Genomic DNA, 24,929 nt, shown 5'->3' with positions numbered 1-24,929 from the left:
TTGAAGAGTGGATTTATTCAATAAAGAACTACTGATTTTGGAGGTGAACGCACTCCGTTTTATACTGAATGATACTGAAAGAAGCTACGTAGAAAATAAGTAATAAAATGTAAAGGTAGAAGAAATGCCTCATTGCAATGTACCTGGTAACAGGGCCAGCCTGGTACTTAGTACATTGCGCGGAGCAAATCCGATCTAAACCTAATGTACAGAAAACGTACATCGCGGTCAGGACGCGTTGAAGTACTCGGCGCGTACTGTCGCGTAAATGACTGCACGTGACTGCACATTTGGTTTACACTTCTGCATAGTTCGTCCACTCCTCCTTCGATGTCTCACGGAAACAAAACCGCAAGCCTTGAGGTTTCCTGTATTTTGCTGGCCGATGTGTCTCCAAGGAGCGATGTCGCGTATAGATTTAGGGACACTACCAGGGCTTGGTGATCCGATTTAACATGGTCCTGTACATCGATCACCTCCGCGTCGAAGAGACGGAGTGAAATTCCTGGACATAGGAAGCCATGTCTATGCGACTGACATCCTCGAAGGTGAAGCCGGGCTCGAGCGGGAATATCGATCTGTACGCATCCGTCAATGGTTGCTCCGATGCCCACTGCAAAAAGGGCGTGTCCAGTCGGTGACTCCCATTGTTGTTATTTCTGTCGATGCTTGGTGACATGGTGACATTGAAATCCCCTGACAAGATATATTTGTAGTGAATTCATTAGCGGTGAGAGCGTAAAACTTGGTTGTGAAGAAATAATCGTCGCGTTTCCGGTGATGCACTGGTCTGTCAAAATAGTGGGATTCAGCAATCAAAGCGTAACAAATGATGGCCTCATCCTCCATTTCCGAGTCGTAATCAATAGCAGTAATCCTCTGCTTTCTTGAGAGCTTGCTGGCGCTCAGAAATTTTCGGTATGAATGTTCAGGTCATGATGAGGAAGACAAAGATCGCGTTTGCCTTCTTTATTGACACACTATGGCGGAGGATGCAGTGTGCCATATTTGGACATACGTACATAATTAAGTTTAGCAAGACATGTACATCTTGATAACCCGCCAGGGCAGCTATAAAAAAGCCATCCTGGCGGGGCCATTAAAGATCCCTCTCTTGTCTCGTTACTTATTTCCACTGATAAAACCTTATTTTATTGCATGCAGGACCATGCCGTGGTTTCTTTTATCGATAAACGCATGTATGTTGGCACCGACGCATTCGCGCCGTGATACGACTGTTCATTTTTATTTCTTACTCTGTGCTGTCAGTACCCAGCCTGGCGCCATCCGATCCTACTGTAAGAAAAGCTACCAATATCCATCTAATGCCACTACCCCCATGCAACAGGATTACCACTCGGTTACCAAGCTGCACGGCTACGACACACAGAGCCAGGATGGGAGCCCGGCATCATGACAACACCACTACGACACTGTACAATAGGCCCCAGGCATGTATATATAGACCCTACTTATGATCATTAAACAGCATTCATTGCTACGCATTCCCACTTGACCACTGCCCTTGATCCCCTGACTCTGCTGCTGTTACACCCCACCACTCGCGCAAGTCTGTAGGCCAAGCAATTGGCCCATGATGATTCTGTGCGGGGAAACAAACTGTTTTTTTCAGGTTTGAACGCGTGCGGTTCGTTTTGCCTTACATGGAAAATGTGCGTTGTGTGTTTTGCCTTGTCGTGAGGGTGTTCGTTTTACTTTTCAAAAACGCACAGTCTGGTTTGACGCAGGCTATTCTAGCACAATTAAAAATAAGCGCCACTTTTTTTATTTTCTCATGCATTTAGGTCCAAGGAACAGGTTTTGTGCGCCCAGTTTTGTTCTAAAAATCGGATTCCCCGTGGTGAGGAAATAAGGAGGCGCCATACTCAGCCGCGTTATTGCGCACACAAAGCACTGATCTAGCGCTCTGTAAGTTTTATAATAATATAGGTCAGCAAAGGTATGAGCGTAGGTCAACCTGTATATTGTATGGTATAGAGTTGATGGCCGAATAAAAGTATATTTACAGGTTTTTGTTGGTCATAGTCTCCTATACGGCAGCACCGTTCATGCCAATGGTCGTCAGAGTTGTGGAGTTGGGTGGTAAGGCGCTGCCGTTGACTGATATCCTGACCCCTTGTGCAGATATCGAGTCAGCGTCCTGTGCGTCGTAACCTGGATCAAAGATGAACTCGCCAATATCCAGCCCTCTCGATTCTCCCATAAAGTCCATCGAGCCTGCCCAACTTTCACTTTCCTCTGTACTGGTCCCTGCTGGTGCTTCACTTGATTGGATATAGTTGCTGGGAGGCATCTGAAGCCCACCATCCATGTCCAGCCCGTGGACACCTCCAGATGGAGCCAGTATCGATTGATTAGAGATCAAGTTTGAGTAAAAGTTGGCTGAAATATTTTCGAATACGCGTGGTTGTCTCAAACGGGAAAGTTGGATTCCTCCAGAGGGCGTCTCACTCGATTCGCCCTGAGAACTTGAGTCGCCAAAGGAGCCGGCTGCAGGCGATGTAGTCGGTGATGGAGCAGAAACAGGCGATCCTGTCATCTTGCCCATACGAGCTTTAGCGGGGGTGGCGGATCCTACACCCTCTGCGTTCTCTGAATTCGAGGCGCCGCTCATTACAGCAGAGATGCTTGTAGATGCAGGTATCAATGACCCATTCTCTTCTATCACGCTGTCCTTCCGCTTAGAGCTGCTCTCCTTCTTTCCTGTTCCTTTGCGATTTCGCACCGTACCATTTGAGGATGTGCCACCTACAGCAGAGGCTTTGCTCGCGCTATTTGATACCGCCACCGATAAGGCGGAGGAGTTTCGAGCCCTTTTACCGCCTTTAGCAACTGACGTTGAGGTTGCATTGCCAGTAGTAAGGGTAGACGCTACCAGCACAGGTGAGGTTATAGAGGGCGATGCTAGCGGAACTGAAGACCTTGCCATCCCAGATACTGTGGGGAGCCCTGTTAGACTTTGGGCAGTGTGAGGTGTCGAATCTCCCATCGCGGAATACCCCATGATCGATGTCCCTGAACCATTCTCAGTGCTGATACGGGAGGTTTGTAGCAAAGGGGACCGCGTAGCCATGGGCCCTACGGCACCTGCACCTCCAGTTGCAGCACCTGTGGAAAATCTCCGCTTCATTCCTCCAGAGGATGTCATCAGTCCTGAGTGTACTTGCGTAAGGTCGTTATGAACTACGTTTCCATAAATAGTGACATGTGGCGCTTGGCTTGGTGGAGGCATTGCCATGGACGACATGAATTGGGTGTGAGAGATATCTATGTTCCCTGTTGGCTGAGTACCATGCAAAGCCTGCTGATGCGGGTGAATTGTGTCTTTCATTTTGCGGGAAGGAGAAAAAAATGTTGAGTGTGCGCATCCAGTAACATGACGCAGTGACCCTCCCCCTCCGACTTTGAGTGCTTGTAGTAGTCCTAACCTGGTGATAGCTTCATATTGCTTGCAGTCGACTGCATCAACTCCGGCATCCTGGAGCGCAGATCAGAAATCTAGAGCGTATCAGGGATGCAATCATCGTGGTTATTAGCAAGAATAATGGTCCTAGCTACTCCTTCATCTGAGATATCAATTCCAGGATTGGTACGCTCGATTACCTCGAGATTCCGCATAGTTTTGTTAGTGACACCAAATTCATTGACGACGCGTTCTGGAACGCTTTGAGACGCCTCTTTGTTAGACGCACCCGCGCGCTTAGAAGTCGGCCTTTTTTTCGTATCTGCTTTCGGATCCAGAGTCGGACTCGTTGATAGATCCTCCTTTGGGCGAGGTATGAGTTCCACATAATCTGACGCTGTAAAGTCCAGCCTCTCGATTTTATATGCCTGCGTGAACACAACCTTCACAGTGCCATTCATGATAACCTGATATTACGTATTGGAAAAAGTGTTAATGAAACAATCACTCGTGCCTTTGCAGAGAGTAGTGTCTGGTGCAAGAAGCTAACCTTGGTCCCATTGGTGTAATCTGAAAGTAAGGACACCTTGGAACATTCAACTGTCAGAGGTGCCTTCGAAACGAGCCCTACGACTCTATCCAGCGTCATCCTCATTTCTTTGACACCTGATACGCAGTTGACGTGGTAGAACTTGGCAAGAGACGAAACAGGGAGCTCTAAGGTTGACAATCATTACTCCATGGGTCAATAAGATGACTCGTACAACCGAAAAAAGACAAGCATACTACATGTGTGACATTAAGTCGTCTCCATCAGTCTTACCGAACACTTTGATTCCTTTGTCCATAGAATTAACCAGTGTATACTTTTGTCTACCTTCGGTCGCATAAAACTGGTTTACGAACCCTTGCCAAAACTCGATCGTCTGATTCTAAAAGATATTTGTTGTTTGCAATATGAGGGCGTGGATATTTCAGCATATAGTTCGTTATTTCAGCTGATGAGTTTGTAGACCGATACTTAGGTCAAAATACCTCTTCATGATTACTAAGGCTTCGGCAGAATTCCATTAGCCGTAGTATTGCCTTTCCTTCCTGCTCATCTTGTGTGAAATCAATACTTGATGCGTTGCTAATTCGAAAAGAAAGGACAATGATTCGTTATTATACAATGCACATACCCAATACATAGCGCTACACGCACTTGACTTACTTTAATTGAATGGCATCGCCATCTTGCCATGGAGCCTGTGCCTGAAGAGGCTGATGTTGATGCGACTGCGGCTGAGGTTCCGATATAGGCTGCGGGTGCTGTGGTTGAACTTGGGATTGCGAATTTAGGTGCAATAATTGCTGTTGTTGCTGTTGCTTTTGATGTTGCTGCATCTGAGTCTTTGGTTGTTCCGGTTGTTGTTGCGGTTCCTGGTGCTTTTGCTCCAGCTGCTGTGGAGCTTGCTGCTGTTGCAGTTGCTGCATCTGCAGCTGTAGTGCCTGCTGTTGACGTTGTTGTTGCTGTTGTTGTTGAAGCTGCAGCTGGAGGTGCTGCTGCTGCTGCTGCTGTGCCTGCTGAAGCTGCTGTTGCTGGTGGATTTGTGGTGGTACTCGTTGGTGTTGCTGCTGCAGCTGTTGTTGCTGAAATTGTAGCTGCCTCTGTTGCTGCAATTGAACCGCGCTCAATTGGTCTGGTTGGTAGACTGGCGTTTGCGAGGGAACTTGGTACGAAAAGTTCAGAGGTGTAGCGGGTATCGCCTGTGCCTGGATCAATTGAATAGGCAACTGAGTTTGCTGAAATTGTTGCGCTGATGAAGGGCCTTGCTGGATGGGCTGCTGTTGTTGCTGTTGCTGTTGCTGTTGCTGTTGGTGTTGGTGTTGGTGTCTCTGTTGTTGCTGAAGCTGAAGTTGAAACTGCTGCGACTGAAGCTGTTGAGCGTGCGCCTGCTGAAAGGTCTGCGGCTGACCATTCATTAATCCTTGTGCCATCAATGTACCCGAGGGTCGCATAAGAACAGCACTTCGCAGCGGCGCCAAACTGCCATCCTGGATTACAAATGCATTTGCAGCTCCAGTGCTTGCATTTTGCATCGGGTGAGTGGAGACATTCTGATGAGCGCCTATGGGCAAAACGTTATTGGCGTTGTTGTTGGAGTTGATGTTGACGTTGGTGTTACTGGGGCTGAACATCGTTCTGTTCGTTCTGTTACTGGCGAATCCAACAGTCAAGGTGCAGAACGATCAGGACAAAGTTGCAGGCAAGGTAAGGAAATGAGGTTCTCGACTTGAAAACAGGGGGAGCTCGTTTTGGGTTCAGCGGCTCTCAGTGGTAGAGTTCCAATCGCTGTTGACATTGCATTAATTCATAATTGCAATCGTATATCTTGTCTTTCTTGGATCTACCATTCTCTCTCTCTCTCTCTCTCTCTCTCTCTCTCTCTCTCTCTCTCTCTCTCTCTCTCTCTCTCTCTCTCTCTCTCTCTCTCTCTCTCTCTCTCTTCTTTCCTCACCCTCACTCATTCCATCATCTCTTCCTCACACAAAGAATATAAAAGGTATCTATTCCATCCCAATTGAAAGCAACCATTCACCAGGAAGGCGATGTGGATGTGAAGGAACGCGAAAAAACCACCTCAGACTCAAGAAAGAGACGAAGACGCCTTTAAGGCGAAATAAAAATTGCAGATTTCTGCAACGTGATTTGCCTTCTCCAGCCAACCGGTCGTCTCTTATTTTATGCGTGGAACTCTACCACCTAATTCCATGATACGAAAGAGGAGCATTAGTCGGTGCCCCAAGACCGGTCGGCAAGTTGCTTGTCTCGATAAGGAGAGCACCTGTGGTGCTTGGAAACCGAGCCTTTTCTCCGGTACCTGCTTGGTTCAGTAGGGTCGTAGATGGTAGGAGTGACAGAAACTTGTCGGCAGAGCAAAGAATACTGGCGCTGGGAGAGGGACAGGGTAACAGCTTGAATTCAGCTCGAATACATCACCCTCCGAAGACTGAGGGGATAAGGTAATGATTGACAGTTGACTGAATGCCTGAGCAAGAGAATATATCTCCAATTCTGACGCCTTACTTTAGACGTTGCGAAAATGGTCAAGCACTACTTGGCCCATCCTCAAGTCTCTCGAATGAACACTGCCAAAGAATCGTTCGGCGCCTCACAGAGTGTTTGTGCAACTACTACAGACGCCTGTGCAGTTTAGTCAAGTCCGATCTCCACAGACGAGGGCAGTATAACCCGCGATAGTATTCGACAGCGATTCGACATCCTTTGCAAGTGCTACTCTCAAATCCGGATCGAGCTTGAAGAGGCGCGGTTAGCATAGAGAGGGTACTCGTATATGGCTTTGATCAAATAAAAAAACCAATTATTTTCAACTTTTAGCGGCGGCACAAGTCCTCACAACAGTTCAACAGGTACCGCACAATCGGCCCACCTCCGCCGAAGAATCCGTCCAAGCTTCCGCTGCCACCCCTGAGTCGATGCAATCGTTCACTACAGGAGCAATCTTCATTGCTGCTGCCGTCTGCTCTACACCAGTCAACTGACACAGTTAAAGGGCACCCGCCATTGCCTCGGTCTAGGATACCATGTCATTGCCCGCGGTGCTTTTTTAAAGAGCGCACTCGACTCAAGCAGTATGAGACGCCGGAAGTATTCAAACAATATACATGGAAACCTTGGATTAAGGTGCCGGAATATCCTTTGAGCCCTGCCGCTAACATTGTCAAGAAGGAGAAGACGAGAAGGACAAAAAAAAAATAAGGGCAAGAAGAAGGTAGGAGAGACAACGAATGCAAAAAAGAAGGGCTTCCGCCAGTGACCAATAAGACAGACAAAGCCGGATTGATTAGAGCAATGGAGTGGGAGCACCCCACAGTGACCCTCGATGTTGGAACCGTCGCTGCGAATCTACAGCGAGCTCTTGGAGAGTCGGAATTGGTACCAGTCAGCAATCCAGGGCTGTCTGCAGTAGGTTGTCGACATCGCGTTAGACACCAAGAGATGGAGCCAGTGACTTATCAGGCGGTTCATTGAGTGTATTTTTGCCCAAGACATGCCCGAGGAATCAGGCAGAGATATCCTGCGAAGTCTTTGTCCATGTTTGCCGCCTAATAAGCCGAGAAAGCTGTTGACGCAGGCAGTCAACATGAACTGGAAAAGACCAAGGATGGCTCGGAGGAGCTCGATGAAGATGCTGCAGTTGACGACGACGGCGGCGAGTATGATGATCATGATAACGAGAAGGCGATGGTGAGGATGGTGATACCAATAGAGATGATGATGATGAAGGTGTTGGTAGTGACACTCTGAGCGCCTCCAGTTTCATACAACACTGCTTTCATATCTCTACTCACGGAGCAGTGCGAGCGGTGCGGTAGGCGAACGTGTTCTGAGATTTGTCCGTCGGGCGGAGCAGTTCGGTTTGCTGCAGACATGAAATAGTAGATCTGAGATCAGGGCCAGGATGCCATATCCGGCCAGTGCCTTGTTTTGCTGCAGCAATTATTCGTCGAGATCAAGAAGATATACAGAAAAAGGTACAGTAAACATTTCTAGCTGTACATGTGGGAACCATTGAAGATACTAGAAGGAACCACAACACTAACGTCAACGGCATGTTCATAATATTCATAATAGTTGTAAGCCAAAAAGGCGAAAGGCCTAGTAGCAAAAGGAACTCGTACCGAAGTTGAACTGAGCCTTCAGGCGGTTGAGAATTTCATGTTCTTGAACCACTCTAGTCAGAGCTACCGCAAGACGGCTCCATTTACGGGACCAGAAAAGTCTTTCATGTCTTTTTTCGAGAGAGAACTCTGCATTTTGTTCTGGCAGAACATAATTCTGCAGACATATCTTCGAGAATTGATACGGGAGGATTTCCCAAGCACGAACACGCCTTTGTCCCAGTCGGATGTAATCTTGCGGCTTCAGTCAAAGCCTGCCGGCACCATCATTTCAAAGCTACTCTCGAACGTCGGCAGGGCAGGACCACGCAAAGGGTCCAGGAGTTTTAAGGACTCAACTTCTATGATAGACTTGGCGACGATGCGAGAGTACATTCAATCCATTCGGCAGGCCAACTCTGATCCAAGGAATTACACCGAACGCGGCTATGTCCTTCGAGGCTCCATTCATACAGACGGGTTTCATCTGCAGCTGCCAGCTTTCAAGATGAAGGAACTATATTCGGTCAAATACAGAGAATATCCTACCTTATTGATTGACCTCCACACTTAGTAGGATAGATTATTTCTTGACTACGATCCGAAACATTGTGAAGAGCAGGCAGGATGTCATCGACCTTTAAGGTTGTGCGCCCGATCAGATCAAGGAGTATCGATCTAGACCAAGCGTGTGTCGTGGGTGCCAGCGTGCTGCTGCCCAGAAACCATGACCCCGGCAGTGCGACGACAGTGACTGGAGAAAAATGCGATGATGTGGATATGGCCAGCCTTTCCGGAGACACCTCTCAGCCTCAGGTCCCTGTTGCTTTTCACAATCTCGCAGTCAAGCAAAAGGCTGTCTACCAGCCTGCATTCAAGCATCGGAGATGGATGGAGGAGCAGAAGAATATCGTGCTAAGCGATGGAATCGAATCCATTTGCTGCGTAGAGACAAGGCTTCCACCGTTGCGCGGTCAGGGTGCCAGCTTCACGAACCATGCCGTAGAGCTGTAGAAAGTGAAAGAGCGACTACATGAGTTCTAAAGCGGCAACAATCACTTCAAGAAGCACAGGTGGGACGCAAGAAGAGCGCGAGATACCGAATTCGGACTCATTACAGAGAGTCTTCTCAGGGCAATTGGAGAAAACATCGGCAGAAAAAGGAATGGAACCAACAAGATTGTTATCGGAGTCGGCCTGGGTAAGTTCTCAGCAAAGACTAGGCTTTCCTTATTGCACGCTGATATTATTGATGGTTTTTTATGCTCATATAGGCCAGGTCGCTTGGATACATCGTGATTGGAGTGAACGAATGTTACACGTCCAAGAAGTGTCCAACCTGCGAGCAGTTTGCTAGGGAGGTGGAGATCCACAGGCTGTACTGCTCGACTTGCAAACCTTACATGCATTGCGATATCATGGCGAGGCACAACATTGCCAATGCGATTCGTAGCCATTTGGTCAATCAATAAGGCTCTCTCTATCTTCAACCGGTGGATAAAAATGGGCGCTACCCTTGGATGCAGAATGCAAGATCGCACGCAGAGGCCGGCAGCAGCGGCAGCAGTAGCGCGGTGGAGCAAGGGCAAGGGCGAGTTGGCGGTGGACGCAAGTGAACAGCGTCCATACAAGATGCCCGCCGTAAGCGAGTTTGCCAAATAGTAGTTAGTCTAGCTTTTTAGTTTAGTGGCACATCCTCGCGGGAAGATCGTCTTCGGTGACGTATTTTCAGCTCTGAAATGTCCTTCGCCTTCCCTTTTCCCCTCATCGATCAGTCCTCATCCCCTGACCCGCGTCGAACACACGCCACCTGGCATCCTATCCGGACCACTTGGACCACCCTTCCTCAAAAATATATTGTGCTATACAAAACCATATGCCGGTAAGCCTAAGAGTCCCTCTCTTTCTGTGCACGCGCGTTGAAAATAGATGGCTAACTCTCTTGCCACTGACAACCCACCTGGTAGCATCCACAGCAAGAGCAGGCACCCGTAAACTCGTTTGGCCGCGGCCGCATCTTTCAAGATGACTTACCGACTGCAGACAGCCTCTTTGGAAACAATGCCCCGTTTCTCTCTAACCTCGCCAGGAGACCGATCCCTGATGGGATGGCAAAGCCGGTCCACGAAGTCACAGCCGTTTCGTCTGTCTCAGCCAATTTCCAGCACTCAGCTCCTGGTCCCAGTCACTCTCCCATCCAGTCCCTGATCCGGCCTTCTGTCAGGCCCCATCTTCAATATCAAGTCCGCCCCCTGCCTGTGCCTCAACATAGTCCCGGCCGACTTCAGCAGCCGCAAGTACATCTGGACCAACAGCAGCAAGAATCGCACTTACACCACAACCAGCAGCAGCAGCAACAGCATCTACATCAGTATAATCTTCCGCGACCGCATAGAGGGCAGTACACTCCACCTCAGGGACATATACCACCCCTACAACAACGGCCAGAAGAAAGCTCAGGGCGTTCTCCAGCTCTCAATCCTTGCCATGCACAATGGAGTCCACCGGTGCCACAATGCGCTGAACAGCACTCACCATCAAAAGCAACTTCTCCAGGAAGGTGGAGGGATTTGTCGCAGGTTGTATCTGTTTCGCCTGCAGACACTACAACATCAGCGCACACAACAGCGTACAAGTCTACCAAAGATATCCTCCCTTCTGCGGATGTTCTCTTTGGTGGTCCACCAGCTATTGAACTTTTCCAGCCAGTAATACCGCCATCTCAACTGCCATCGTCGTGGAAGCATTCGCAATTACATTCGCCTACACTGTCAACAGGACAGCAACAACCGCACAACCCGCATGATACCGGTCGGTGGCATCTCATGAGCGTGTTGAATACCAGTACTTCCCCTCCGTCGCCAACCATGGCACCAGACCATATATTACCCGCTAATTCCGAAATTCATACGAGCCCAGAAGAATCGAGAATGCTTCCAGAAATTGCAGCCGTGTCGCTTCCATATGCCCCTGTACAGAGCTCACTGGAACATCCTTGCACATCCGGTAGCATCACGCAGGCCGCAACGATGGGGAAGGTCAGGACAGATATCCGGGACAGCTCGCCCTCACACGATACCCACCTAGATGTTGTTTACAGTCAGAACGATTGCAGCAGTCAACAACAGCTGTCTGAAACAGCGCAGGACTCTGACTCGCCTCGATTGTTTGCAGTATCCCCAGACACGGACACATCCAAGCTCTTTTCTGGTTCTTCAGCTGTGGACTCGTATGCCTTCTTCACAGACTTATCCCAGCAGCCTTTAACAGAGTTCGTTGTCAGCACAATCGTCCCTTCTCCCACACCTGCTATGAACATACATGCGTCAATGGATATTTCTAAAGATCTTTCAAGTTTTACTGAGGAGTCCATACCGACATCCCAGAACTCGATCGATACGGTCTTTCGGGAGGAGCAAAGAGAAGACGCATTAGCTATCAATCAAGGCATCGCAGGTTCTTCAAAGCCTGATCTTGCGACTCGCGACGTTGGTCTCATAGCCAATGTTGAGGACCAGGGACTCAGCTCTCACGTTAACAACGTGCTTAGACCCACACCCAAAGTTTCTCAGAGGTCCATAGAGTCCTCATATCCCTCGCCGGCTATTCCTGAACACCATATGAGATTAGATCTGATTTATAACAAAACTTTTGGGAGTCAGGATCTTGTGCAGGTATGGAACAAGAAAGTACGCCTAAAAGTCCAACACCGATATGCTTGGCGATTTTTTTTTTTTAAATTTAACCACCATACGTCCTTTTCTCCTGTTTTTAAGCAGCCCGGACAAAGACACCCGGAGCCTGCCGTAGTATGTTTATCCTCACCCCTGAAGTCCTTCCCTGAGCATTCGGATCAATCCCAGTGGCCTCAGCAAAGATCCTTGGAGGACCAGGAACCCCATTCAAAATTTTACCAGCATCAAGAGCACCCCCAGACCAGCGATAGCCAACATCATGGTCACTTAGAGAATACTCATGTTCAGAGTGCTTATCCATCGGCCATTGACACTCATCAGCATCCACTGGTATCAGTAACCCATGTCAAGGATGAATCGACGTTGCTGTCACGTGTGGACCAAACTTCCATCAGCACATCCCAACCTCCGAAGCCTATGCAGCCAGGGCTGTCTTTACTGGTGTCGGACACAGAGCCCCTTCATCAGGCTCTCAATCAAGAGAGAACGGCAACGAACGTACAGAGTGCTGTTAGTCCATCATACATACTTCCGCCCCAGCCTCGCGTTCATCTGCCAAGCCAGACCTACAGCGAGCAGCCTATGCCATTTAACAACAGTCTAGCTGACTCTGATAGCCCCGCCTTTGATCGCGACGTGATGACAGCCCATGAAAGCGTGATGACAAGACAGTCCGGCAGCTACTCTATCCTAGAACTTGGCAGTGAACTGGCACAGGCACCTTACTTTCCCCGGACTAGGCAGTCCCCCCTTCTTTACGATGGTCATACTGGACAGGCAGCATTCAAATCATCGAATACACAGTGGTGGAGCACACAACAGGTGGAATCAGAGGCATCTGCTTTCGACCAGGTATCTCTAACTGAGGATATTTCAGCTCCAACAGCGTCCACAGCAGAAGCTATCTCAGCTACGAGTCCTCCTTCTAAAGAGCGTGGCCTTGCGTCTCTGCTGGATCCCTCGACATTAAGTGCAGTGGAAGACCTCTTGAATATGCCGAAATCAGCGGCCTTCGAAAGAGGCATGTCACGACTTTTCAAAGGCGTCAAGAGCAGCGCGACGTCGATCTTTACTTCACCTCTCACGCATTCCCAGTCAAAAGCACCTTTAAATGTACAAGGACAGGAAGAGGAACCTTCAAACAATCGGGCAGTGGCTTTAGACGACGACATGCGTCCCACGAGCAGTTCCCCTGTGACTGTAGCGCCCACTCAATTCATTACTGGGATCGAGAGTAGTACATCCGTACCATCTCTTCTGCAATCTAAAGCCGCTGAGCACCACGAGGCTGTCACATCCATCCAGAATTTACCACTGGAGACCATACCACCACCACCACCACCACCACCCAAAGCTTCTCGGCGACAGTTTCCTGATGCACGGCCACATAGTCCTGGGATATCCTCTAGTCCGCAGCCTTTATCATCGCAGCCAGCAACATACGACTGGGCTCACAAGCAAGTCGCTCCGTTTGAGGAGCTATTTGCTTATACTTCGGCAGAGGCTGCTACTCTAGATCCTGATCCCACTGAGCCCGATTCCTTTATTGCAGCAAGTTTCAATGACACGAGTAAGCGCGTCCCAATCAACGCTGTGCAGAGAAAAATGTTATGCTTATATTTCTCTAACCTTTATTCATCCTATACTCGTCACTTTAGGCGGAAGTGTTCATGAACACTTCAGCACGGAAGGTGTTGCTGCAATGTTAGTGGAAGCCCAGGAGCAAACCCGAGACGCTTTCTGTAAAAATGGCTGGAAGCGACCGGAAGGCAATGCAATTACCCTAGATCAGACAACGGGTGGAGCTGTGAGGACGTCAGATGCGACAGCAGAGGAAGTGTTAGACCATACGTCACAGTCATCCTTGGAGCAGCTGCCAGGGGATTTTGAGGGCCTTAGGATCCATTCGCTTCAGCCTTTCTCTTCCACAAACATCAAATCTATGACACCCGATGACCTGCCGCATCAGCAATCATCCAACCCCAGTGTCCTGGGCCAAGAGGCGCTGACCCGAAGGCAAGTGGCGGTGTCGGCGTTTTTAGTGGAGCGAGTAGGAGGCGGCGGAGGTCGATCTAACACCGACAAAAAAATCAAGCTGTTGGAAAAGGCGCGCGAACTGCTCGAAAAGCGCCAGCAAAAATCAAGTCATCACTCACCACCCCTTGTCATGCGATCGCGGGTCATTATGAACACTTTTGCTGCAGCAGAGCCAGGAATGAACGCAGAGGAGCCATTACCAACAGTCGCGCACCCAACAGAGGACAATCGCATCTCACTTGACCTGGGTCGCAGTCAGAATAATCGCCATTCCTTTCTTTCGCCAGTGTTCACGTCCATCTCACAGGAGATTGGTGACTCTTCTCAGCTGGATTCTCCGAGCACCGTTCTAAGTCTTGACGGGGCGTCCCATCATTGCCGCATTCCGACAAACCCTTACTTGACTGAAAATGATCAACTCAAGCAGGAAATCGCAACACTTTTGGCCAAAATTAAGGCACTGGAAATGGAACGAGACAGCGCTGCGAATCCGAAAATACAGCTACAGAAATCGCGCGACCTAATTGACGACATGCATCTGGATATGCAAATGGAACAGACAACTCTTCTGAGATTATCCTCGGACCATTCTCAGCAACTTAATGACTTGATAACCGAAAACCAGCGACTTCGTGTTGAGTTGGCCCTCTCTCAGGGCGAAACTAAAAGCCAGAGTGTTCACGCAGATATGTTGATCCAAATCCAGCATTTGCAACAGGCACTTCAGCAGGCTCAGAATGTCCATCGGCGATACCAAGCTGCAGGTCCAATTGAACCGGAACAGTTATCCGACACTCTGGCGGAAAATGAAAATCTTCAACAGAATCCCCAACCTACTCAGCAACAGCCTAAGGAGCATGTACCCGAGAGCATCCCGCTGAGCATCACTTCCGATAGGGAAACGCACTTCGCAGAACAACTTGCCAGAGAGGCTGAGCTTCTGCGGCGTCAACTCAAAGGGCAGCGAGTAGAGATGAAGGAGCTGCAATACACAGTCAGGCGTTCTGAAGCAGAGAAGCGGGACCTTGTCTCAAGGATTGAATATCTAGAGCGCTCTCTCGCAGATGCCGAAAAGCATCGGTAAGGCACATTAGCTCAGCGCATATCGCTTGTTGCTTGTTGAATGTCTTGATTGGTCAAAATAATAAACTCGCTTTAATGTAGATGCTGAACATGTCTCGCTTTGGTTTATTGTTTTGATATAGAAACGAACTGAAGAGTCACCAAGCCATGAAGGACGAGGCTTACAAAGTTATACAGGAGAGGCTCGTTGCTTCATTTGACGAAGAGAAGGCCCAGTACATGGACGAGGAGACCTTCAAGTTAGTCAAGCTGGAGCATCGTTTCAATCTTCTGCAAGATGAGTTACAGGCTGTTAGAGCGGAGCAAGACAAAAATGACAGAGGGGCGACGCAGACAACCTTGCGGCAGTCGACTATTGATGAGCAGCTAGAAGGATGTCAGAGTGTTGTGGCTTTGCAGGAGCATGTAGCTCAATTGGAGACGGAACTTGCCGCAGCAGCGGCACTGGAAGCTAGCCTCAGGGCACAAGTAGTGTCTTTGCAGGTCGAAGCAAAGGAAGCGAGAACGAACGAGCAGGATGTGCGATGGACTGTAGCGTCCTCAGAGGAATGCATGGAATCTATGCGACGAGAGTTGACAGCCAATGTCATGTTTCATTCCCATAGACTCGTGGAGATGGATGCTGGTGCTGTGGATCAGTCGACGACCTTGGCATCACTCGCGAGTGAACCTGGCCGTTCGCTAGAGCAGGAGGCAGAATTCAAGAGGGAACTCGAAATAACATCGCAGGCTATCAATAAGGATATTCTCGTCTCTGGCAGCGAGAACTCTGAGCAGAACAATATCCTGCAACAAATAGAATACAGTCGGCTAGCTGAGCGCGCATCCCAGTGGCGGGAGGACTGCCTTGAAGCCCAGGAAGAAAAGATGCGTGTCGAGGATCAACTTCAGCGCGTTAACATGGAGTTCATGGCAGCCAAAATCGAGATTGACCAACTGGAGGCCAGTATCAGAGCAGCAGCTGAGACACCAACGACAGAATGGGCGCAGCAAGACCTTGAACAGGAGGCGACTGAAACCAAGAAAGAGATTATGCGACTGAAGGGCGAGCTAAGGGATCGAGATAGAGCCTCGGAGACCTTGTCGATTAGAGTTCAGCAGCTCGAACATTTGCAATCAGAAAACCTTCGACTCAAGCAAGCGTTGGAGACAACTCGAGGCGTAGAGGATGCAGCAAAACTGGAAGTATACGACCACGGCAATCAAAGTCTGCATCAGCTTTTGGAGGAGGAGAGGAAGGTGCACAGCGAGCAAGTTGATGGACTTGACAAGCAGCTCCGCAGAGCACAAGTATTGCTGCTTGAGAGGCAGGCGGAAGTGGAGAAGACATCTCTTGAGCTGAACGATATGATATATAGACTATCCAAAGCTGAGGGAGACCTTTCCATTTTCAAGGAACGCCAGAGCGTCGAGCAAGATCTTACGGGGAATGCTACTGAGACAGCTACATTATTGCAGACTCAACTGGACGACATTACCAGCAAGTACTTCTCGTTCATGCAGGAGATTTCAGAAAAAGAGGCTAGTCTGAATACCGCATTATCAACTTTGGAGAGGGAAAAACAGCGGGCGGAAGAGCAGGTACGCACCTTAACTGGTTCAATAACGGCACACGTTGAGCAGAACGACATCCTACAAAGAGAAGTCTGCACGCTGGAGCAGGACCTGGCATTAACGACCGCGAAGATGCGTACAATGCAGCAAGAGGCAGAAAGTTCGAGGGCTCGAGTAACAGAAGTAGAGAACCAGGTGATGACCTTGCAGGACAGTTACAGACAGGCAGAGGTGGAGCTAGAACTGATCGTGGACCTGTTTGGAAAATTGCTTGATATTCCAGACGAGCCCGAGGAGATTGCGGCGTTGGAGAATACCGCTGTTTCTATGTTGACCGAAATCGAGCTTTTAGGAGTGTCAGCTCCATTGTTGCCACGAGTGGGTGCTCGATTAATCGAGCTGCAGAAAGCTGAGGTCAACAATGCAAATCGCATACACGAGTTGGAGGCAGAGCTGCTTCAGCTGAGGCATATCAAACCCATATTGGGGCCATCTTCGCAAGACAGCCGCCCCAGAGAGGCGCTATTGGATGGGGACCGTGATCGTGACGCTGAAGTCGAAAATTTGAAGCGGGACCTGGCCAGAGCGGAACAGGGTATTAGCAGGCTGCAGCAGTTTCTTCAGGAGTTTCAGAACGAGAAGAAGGCAGCCCTTTATGAATTGGAGCAACGTCTAGAGAATTCGGATACGGAGGTCGCGCAGGCGCGTGCTCAGCTGGCCAAGGCACAGGCGATGCTTCTTTCGCGGCCCACCAACCCATCGACACCGACGCAAGGAGCGTTTTTACTTATGCCTCAGTCGCCAACACTGCTGCAGGATAAGGGTCCTTTTCAAAGTCCCCGTCAGGAGCAGCCATATCTCCCCAAGATGTGGCAGGATGCCATCGATGTTGCCTTGACAGACAAGATGTTCATGGGCACGGAGCGTATTCACCACGAGGCCATCCTAGCCTTGGAGCCGTTGCGGCAGCAAAAGTCAGAACTGGAGAGAACACTTCTAGATCTGCGACATCGCTATGAGCTATCTCAGAAAGAAAACGATGCACTGCTGTCGCAACTAGAGAAAGAGAACCAGCAGTTGCGGGCGAGGACAGAGCGGACGAGCCCAGACATGTCAAGCGAGCATCTGGAGCGGATTCGGGAGCTGGAGGAGGAACACTTGGAGTTAACACGGCAGTTGAAGACTGCACAAAGAGAGCACGAGTTTACAAGACAGGACATGAAAGTGCTGAAGGCAGAGTTGGGAAAGCTCAAACCACGGGCCTGAAAAAATAATGCGTAGTAAAATAGAAAGGAGGTAGGCAAACAAGATGGGGTGTACTTTTTCTGTGATTGTTTGTTTATCGATAAATAAAGGAGCGCGTTGCTTGGTCAGATGGCGCGCATGTGTTGAGCATCCACCCCCTATTATTATATCTTACTGACATTCGGCCCGTGTCCGTGCCTTGTGCCTGAACCTGAGTTTTGTACCCCTATTTTTGCACTCAACGGGCCAAGTACATGAACAGTCGCCTCATCCATACATCATGGGCGTAGTAGCGTCCCGTCAGTTGCAACACTGTCCTCGTATCTCTTTCTTTCATTCCTCTCTCTCCGTCCTCACTATCTCTTCTTCTTTTTCTCCTCTTCCTCCTTCTCCTCGCGATCTTGTCTAGCTTTTGCCACCTTTCGGACTCTCCCGTTACTCCCCTTTACTATTCCGTGTCCTCATTCTACGCCAGCCAGATACACACCACCATTTTGGCACCCACATTGCACACATTTCGTCTCATACACTACAGTAATATCATGGCAGACAGAACACCCCAAAAACCGCCCAGTGTCAACAACCTCATCTCATTTTGGAGCGACCTAGAGGCGCCGGCTCCAGCGCAGACGAGAGCACCAGTCCTAGCTCCGTCACGAGGGCTACAGTCTTGTCTTAACACCGCACGACCACCATCAGCATCTAATACATTTCGGCCCAATGACGGATCCTCTCCAGCAATATTATCGTCTCTATCCTCGTCCGCTACCACGTCTTTCTCTAGATCTGATCTTGGCAAGCCCCAGCACGCCACTTCACCCTCCACAGACCCTCCGTCCTTGCCTCATTCGCCATCCAAAACGTCAAATTCTACGCTTTCACCAGAAGAGTCTACACCAATATTTCCTCTGAGATCGGTTGCCCCTTTGCAATCTCGCGTTTTCGGCACTCAAAGACATGCTCTTGATACCATCCAAGCACAACCACTCAGCACCCCACCAGTGCAACCTTTCAAGAGCACAGAACCAAGAGCAACTCATCACACAAGACCTTGCCGTATCTTTACAGACCCGCACGCTATAGCCATTCCTTTGTCGCCGCGGTCTTCGAATGCGACTAAAGCAGGTGATCATGGTCATTCTCTACCTGCAAGCACGAGCGCCAGATCCTCTGCGATTCTTCAATCGCAGACTAGACCCTTGCCATCGATTATGCCCAGATCTTCAGCAGCTCCCTCGAGGATCAACGGAGGTATCGTAAAGCTGGCAGTTGTACCGCCAGCTCAGAGCAAGGACGACACTTCAATACATCATCACCATCTAGCCAGGAGTCACCCACTGGCACCTAGCTCGGAGCCAATTGAACGGCCAATCGATGCCCTGCTGCCGTTGGGTACGTGATGAATGCAGCTGTCTACGGTTATTTATATTTTCCATGCAAGGTGTTACACCACTCATCAGCCCTTACTTTTGTTGTATATGCTAATGTTTCGACGATAGTCAAGGCCAACTCTGAATCAAATTTATCGCTCGCAGCCCTTGAGCTTGGCCGAATATCCCCTGAGGCCAGCAGCAAGTCATCGTCTACTGGAAACGAGCTCCAGATGATCCATGACGGTCAACGGTTGGATAGGCAAAAGCCTGTAGACCAGGATCGATTGCAGCACAAACATGAGGATCGCAGGAAAACTGGCGACGACGCCAAGGGTATTCTGGCGCAAGGTCAAGCCTTGAAAACAATGTCAAACTCAGCTCTTGATTCCTCACATGTACCTCAAAATCCACAGCGAGCAGGAAACAACGTTGATAGCAAGGAGGATATAGCTCCCGAAATTATGGAAGACAGCAAGTGCAGGGAACCAAAAATCATTTACGCAGTTGTCAAAGAAATGCCTACCAAACCGGCAATCCCGAAACTGATTGGTGCCAGTGGTTCAGGGACAGTGATTGTTCATCATGGTCTCCAGGGACGTCATGGAGATATCAGCAGCGGCAGTAGGGATTTCAGTCTGGTTCGCAGGAAGAATGACCACAAGAATGGCGAGGGGGAGAGCCAGCAGGCGCTTTTGCACTCGAATATGGATGAATGGGAATCACTGGATCAGACAAGACGAGAATCTCTTCAAAGCCTCGCCAGTTTTTCAAGCACGCTCGATGGCGACGCCCAGGATGACCAGCCAGGCAACTTTGATGACAGGAACAGTAAGGAGGAGACCAGCTTACTGAGAAAGGCAGAGCATCGTCACTCGGTTGTCGCGAAGAAAGGCGAGAACTTTGCAGCGGAGAAGTTTGGGTCAGATTCAGCGCCCAGCCCTAAGAATCCGGCGTTGGCAGAGGTCCAGAGGATGCTACAAATGCCTCAAAAATATGCTGGAGGCACTCCGTTGGGAACCAAGAAGTCGGAAAGCTCACCAAATCGCCCCATTTTAGATAGTACGGACGCTCTGTTTCAACCCACCGCCCCTTTGGTCACTTACCCTGCCTTGGATGCATATTTGTCGTCATTGAAGCCAGCCTCGTTCTCCGACGTCCCCACAACACCTTTAACACCGAAACTCACCGTCGACTCCGACAAGCCATCAGCTGCCACGCCGAGATCCAAGTCAAAAAAGGCACCAGAGGTTGATCCCAGAGAGGGTATGTTTCCGCCTTTAGGAAAGGTGCCTATAGGGGTAACGCTGGACGAGCTCAAGGTCAACGTAACAAAGCCCCCAGGATTTTTTGATCAGGAACTTCAAAACGTGATGCTGTCCTCTGCCGTAGATGGAATTATGAGCGGTGAGGCGTCCAACATTGGAATATCCTGGATGCGACTGGAGATCATCCGTGACTTTCTGCAGTTCGTGGCACTATATCTCTCTGTGTCCGGAAACACATTCGTCAATCAGAGATGGCTATACGCGACCGTCAATATTATACCTGCCTTACTGTCCCTGGACTTACCTCGTGCGGTCGGTTATGGAATGGTTTTCTTGATCCTCTTCGGGCTGATCTGCTTTATTGCCCTCTACACGTTCAAGATCATGACTAGGACGGATCCGAATGACGACATAGAGGTGAGACTAAGACTTTTGCAGGGCACCCTCCTTTCCCATTTCTTGCCTCAAATTTAGTCCCTAACTTTGCTTTGAACCGCTCTGGCTGACACCTAGGGCCTGGAAGTGTCATCTTGGAGCCTGCGATCCAAGAAGCAGCGCATCGAGACCATCTCGATTGTGTTTGTACTCACGACACTATATCTCCCGCTGGCCAAGTTGTCATTCGACGCATTGGTCTGGTCCGATACTATGTGGCCAATTGCCAACCCATACACTAATACGGATTTCCCTGCGCTCGAGCCCCTCGGTCCCAGCGGTATCTACCGGGATCCGTCCGATTTTTGCTACGTGACGTCGATGAAGATCCAGGACCTCAACTTTGCCTACGCCATTATTCCACTGGCTATCTTCACACTCTGTGCGAACACATTTTACTTCCCTCTGGCTATCCGTCGGCTGGTAGTCCTAAACCTGCCCCGGATTGACAAGTACACGGAGCAAGGCGAGCGGCGACTGGATCCGGATGAAGAGTACAAGCGTCTGACGAACTCGGATAACTGCCCTTACAATTTCCTATACAATGGTACGTCCTCCCTTTTTTGTGGAGCATTGTCCGCTAATCAAAGGAGGGCACAGAGGTCTCTGGTATGATCGCTGACAATTCTATCCGTTCATTTCATCTAAAGGTTATCGAAGAGAACATGGAACATACAAAGTCGTAATCATGTTCTACAAGCTTCTCGCCGTAATCATTGTTGTACTCTTCTCCAAAGATAACTGCCTCTTTCGAGGCTACGAGCGTAGGACGATCGAGGCGACGCGAGCAGGACTTCAGATTGTGTTCACTGTCAGCTTGATCTACAGACATTACCGAACGCAGCCTTTTCTGTATGCATCCCAGAACCTGAGTGAGTACTGGTCCAGGGCGTGTACAGTTGCCACAAGCGTTATTGGACTGTTTATTGTCCTGAAGGTTGGGCCTCTTTCGGTCAATGCCCTCGGTATTATGCTGGTGTCGACATACGTCTTGATGTGCATCATTGTGATATGGTTCGTCATCCGGCAGACTCAAAAGTTCCAAGTAATGCTCAAGCAGATCCAGCAGCGCCTCGACTTTTCTCTCGAAATCTTCAATCCGCGGCTTAATTACTTCAAGCATATCAAGCGACGCATTTGGCAGGAGACTTGGACCACAACGCTGCTGGTGGAGGATTCGTTCAAGATGCCCCCAGGCAAGGTCGTCGCATACAGCCAGTCACCACATCGTCCTCCATACCTCCTTAATTTCACGGGCACTGTGGCAGAGCGTCATGTTGAGAATCTGCGGATTGTGCGGCAGATTGGTCTTCGGTCGTATTCTCAGGCATGCCAGTTCCTCACGCCAACCATAGTGCGCAAGCGGGCATTGATTTTGAGAAAGTTCGTGGGTCCCGACATGTACTATGCACCGGAGTTCATGGCCTCGAATATCAAGACTTACTTCGGAAAGGCGTATGTGGTCCCGTTTCCTTTCTCAGTGGTCTTTGTCTACGACGAGTCCTCCGTTGTGGTTACACTCGTCAAGGAGTATGATTTGGATCGTTACATTCAACAGAATCAAGACCCCGAGATTCAAAGGCGTCGGGAGCTCAGATACCAGCTTCGGGCCTTGGACGGAAAATTTGTCGTACGGCCGTTTGTGGAGAGCAGAGGTATTCAGAGGGGTAGAGAATCCAATGGCACAATGGAGGTAAGTCTTAAAGGGGGGAGGGGTTCAAGGTCGGCTATTGGCAGAGACTAGGGTAACATTTTCTAAACTTCCATTTTTATCACGGTGTCCTTCAGATGTCGCTTGTCAACGCGCCAGTGAGTTATAAACGAGGACTATTCACAATCCACCGCAAGAAAATGTCGAGTTGGCAAGGACATAATATGAATCCCGGCTTTTCTGTCACAATCACCTACTCGGATGGCGAGGCACAGGACCCGGAGGGATCGTCCCAGCTACTTCACGAAACCACGATTGGACACGATGTTATCGGTATCACCCGCGACTTCCAACTCACTCCAGCTTTGGCGCGTTTGCTCCGTGATAACCACGCCCTCGTGTCTCGAGGCGTCAAAAAGGTCAAGAAGGTCATGCAGGCCTATCAGGCTCATTATCGAGAGGAGGCCCACAGAAAAGACGCGACACTTTCGTATGACTTCTTCATCAACGTCTATGACAACCCTACCCTCAAGCGGAAGGAGCTTGAGCCTCTTCTGCTGGCAACAGAGGAGAATGTAAAGGTTTGCCATCCCTCTCCAGAGGTTTGTTTGGCTATCAATTGCCTGTACGAGCGCATGGCGGCAGTGAATCGGACTCGATGTCACCAATGGTGGTATCTCTTTTGGGATGATCTCTTCCGAAAAAACCACGAGGAGATTCCTCAGCTAGTCCCCAAGGTGTTCTCGCCGGCTTTTCCAGGATCTATCTGCTATCGACCCATGTCCAGACCTGACCTGGAGAAATTTCTAGAAAAGCACGGGTGTTGGTTGAAGGATGGGCGAGCAGGCTTCATGCATACTGGAGTCCTCAACAGGATGTACACCTTCCTCAATGAGCTCGTGTTCGGGAAAATGACGGGAGAGCAGAGGCAAAAGCAGCTCGAATTATCAACGATCGAACGACAGCGACTTGAGCAACTATTCCTTGTTACAAAGGCCCGGATCCAGGTCGATGGTACTTACAAGCGGATGCCACCTCTAGAGCAGTACAAGGATGTGGACCTTGAGACAAACGGTCAAGGCCTAGGCACAAGGACGTCGAACGGGGTACCTGGACGGAGGGTAAGCAGGACCAGCAAGAAGGGTTGGTTTGAGAGCATCACGCCTAGTCGTTTACGAAGACAGCCATCGCATCCTCGATTGGAACACTATTCCCCAGGGTATATTATTCCTCAGACGTGGCAACAGAAGGCCAGTCAGTTTACCTCGCTGTTGATTGGTGGCCGACCAGAAGATATGATCAGTGAGTCGGATGCGGAGGACGACCTTGACGAGTGCGAGAAGCCGGTACAAAAGCGCAGAAAGAGTTCGATGAGTTCCATAGAGACCCTCATGGTATCAGGGAGTGCGGGTTCACGCAGCAAACTCGAACAGGCCTTCAGCCCAAACATCGTTCGAACAAAGAGCGACATCGACAACATGAAAGCGGAGCAGGAGAATTTATTACAGAACCAATTTGTCCCTTCATCAGAGTACCAACGGCGCCTCCAGTCACAGAGAAAGGGGTCGAGCTGCCGAGAATCCTGGACTTCAAAGTCAACTTTGGGCGATCAATCAATGACGGACGGAAGCCGACGCGAAGAACTCGCACCGCTGAACTTTAGGCAGTTTTCCAAGCAAAGCACGCCTTACAAGCAAGCGCAGACCGAACAGAGTGTGGAAGAGAAAGGGGTGGTTGTGCAGGGCGCCGAGAGAGGCCCACACTCAATGGATGACGACCCTGATATGGCCAGTGATGCTATGAGCATCACCAGTATGAGCTCGGAGGACTACTGGTAAACGTAGGGGAGCCAATGCTATCCGTTTAAATGCGACTTCCAATAACAATGATATGCCCATTACATTCTCACATGTACGGAGACGTTACGCCTTAACACCCAATTACAATAACAAAAAGCTCGATCTACATCGCTTTGAAATCTGTTCAATTCACACTTTTCATTCCGGAAACATACATTTCTCTAAGCAAACCATCTCTTCTGCCACGTTTTTCTTACTCAGCAGACCCGGTTACCTTAGGTCAGTTACAACGGGTTTCTTTGCAGCGCACTTTTAAGCGCTTTTAAACCACCATTCCTATGCCATCAATTAGAACTGCTGCATTAAATCAATGAGTGGAATAAATTGTCACTACAAGTGAGCAAAGTCCTTTAGTCAGGTCCGGGTTTCTCCTTTGTAGCCAGAGCTCGTACTAAAAGAAGAGCACTGAGAAAGAAGACCAACGGCAACAATTGCAGGAGGAAGTTTAGCTGTGGGGTGTGTCCGAGGATGCTGCGAATGATTTTGACCCAGCCGAGCTAGAGAAGGCCCTCTCCATGTCGGCTCATAAGGGAGTACTGCAGCGTGAGCCCTCTACTGAAGTAACGCGCAACATACCGTAGACGTGTACGATAGAGCGTCCGAGAAGTTCGAGGTGGACATAGATGGACTCGACGATGGTCCT

The 24,929-nt window shown here is 49.5% G+C and overlaps 5 protein-coding genes across 5 annotated transcripts; 3 read left to right on the top strand and 2 right to left on the bottom strand.

The window, feature by feature from the left end:
• Nucleotides 1–1,775: 1,775 nt before the first annotated feature.
• Nucleotides 1,776–3,472, bottom strand: BC939DRAFT_452322 (uncharacterized protein). Its single transcript, XM_051555789.1, has 2 exons — nt 2,030–3,472; nt 1,776–1,929 (listed from the first exon to the last, which is right to left on the bottom strand). Exon 1 carries the CDS (start codon nt 3,350–3,352, stop codon nt 2,051–2,053), a length of 1,302 nt encoding a protein of 433 aa, XP_051412059.1. The 5' UTR covers nt 3,353–3,472; the 3' UTR covers nt 1,776–1,929; nt 2,030–2,050.
• On the bottom strand, nt 3,412–5,852 carry BC939DRAFT_168554 (LIM-domain binding protein-domain-containing protein). Its single transcript, XM_051550346.1, has 6 exons — nt 4,638–5,852; nt 4,460–4,556; nt 4,248–4,356; nt 3,975–4,141; nt 3,625–3,891; nt 3,412–3,519 (listed from the first exon to the last, which is right to left on the bottom strand). Exons 1-6 carry the CDS (start codon nt 5,603–5,605, stop codon nt 3,445–3,447), a joined length of 1,683 nt encoding a protein of 560 aa, XP_051412058.1. The 5' UTR covers nt 5,606–5,852; the 3' UTR covers nt 3,412–3,444.
• Nucleotides 5,853–7,280: 1,428 nt separating this feature from the next.
• BC939DRAFT_516743 (uncharacterized protein) lies at nt 7,281–8,663 on the top strand (the record flags this gene model as incomplete). Its single annotated transcript, XM_051561163.1, has 3 exons — nt 7,281–7,394; nt 7,587–7,676; nt 8,079–8,663. The coding sequence occupies 3 exons, from the start codon at nt 7,281–7,283 to the stop codon at nt 8,661–8,663; spliced, it is 789 nt and encodes a 262-aa protein (XP_051412057.1).
• A 1,189-nt stretch (nt 8,664–9,852) lies between these two features.
• On the top strand, nt 9,853–17,985 carry BC939DRAFT_168491 (uncharacterized protein). The gene is made up of 5 exons (XM_051550345.1): nt 9,853–9,971; nt 10,057–11,763; nt 11,869–13,354; nt 13,443–14,901; nt 15,027–17,985. Exons 1-5 carry the CDS (start codon nt 9,966–9,968, stop codon nt 17,722–17,724), a joined length of 7,356 nt encoding a protein of 2,451 aa, XP_051412056.1. The 5' UTR covers nt 9,853–9,965; the 3' UTR covers nt 17,725–17,985.
• Nucleotides 17,986–18,245: 260 nt separating this feature from the next.
• On the top strand, nt 18,246–24,265 carry BC939DRAFT_503423 (uncharacterized protein; the record flags this gene model as incomplete). The annotated part of the gene is made up of 5 exons (XM_051560403.1): nt 18,246–19,095; nt 19,203–20,758; nt 20,855–21,323; nt 21,427–22,469; nt 22,565–24,265. The coding sequence occupies 5 exons, from the start codon at nt 18,246–18,248 to the stop codon at nt 24,263–24,265; spliced, it is 5,619 nt and encodes a 1,872-aa protein (XP_051412055.1).
• Nucleotides 24,266–24,929: the final 664 nt, after the last annotated feature.

The sequence above is a fragment of the Gamsiella multidivaricata genome (genome assembly GCF_025024155.1).
Source record: "Gamsiella multidivaricata strain RSA 2152 chromosome Unknown BC939scaffold_34, whole genome shotgun sequence".
NCBI lineage: Eukaryota > Fungi > Mortierellomycota > Mortierellomycetes > Mortierellales > Mortierellaceae > Gamsiella > Gamsiella multidivaricata.
This window is presented reverse-complemented; position numbering and strand designations above follow the sequence as displayed.

Coding starts and splice junctions, on each gene's coding strand:
- BC939DRAFT_452322 (XM_051555789.1), bottom strand. CDS start 3,352: ATGAAAGACACAATTCACCCGCATCAGCAGGCTTTGCATGGTACTCAG.
- BC939DRAFT_168554 (XM_051550346.1), bottom strand. CDS start 5,605: ATGTTCAGCCCCAGTAACACCAACGTCAACATCAACTCCAACAACAAC. Junction 4,357..4,459: donor GCCTTAGTAATCATGAAGAG/GTATTTTGACCT, acceptor AATATCTTTTAG/AATCAGACGATCGAGTTTTG. Junction 4,142..4,247: donor CAAAGGAATCAAAGTGTTCG/GTAAGACTGATG, acceptor TGTCAACCTTAG/AGCTCCCTGTTTCGTCTCTT.
- BC939DRAFT_168491 (XM_051550345.1), top strand. Junction 11,764..11,868: donor GGAGTCAGGATCTTGTGCAG/GTATGGAACAAG, acceptor GTTTTTAAGCAG/CCCGGACAAAGACACCCGGA. Junction 14,902..15,026: donor GCAGATGCCGAAAAGCATCG/GTAAGGCACATT, acceptor GTTTTGATATAG/AAACGAACTGAAGAGTCACC.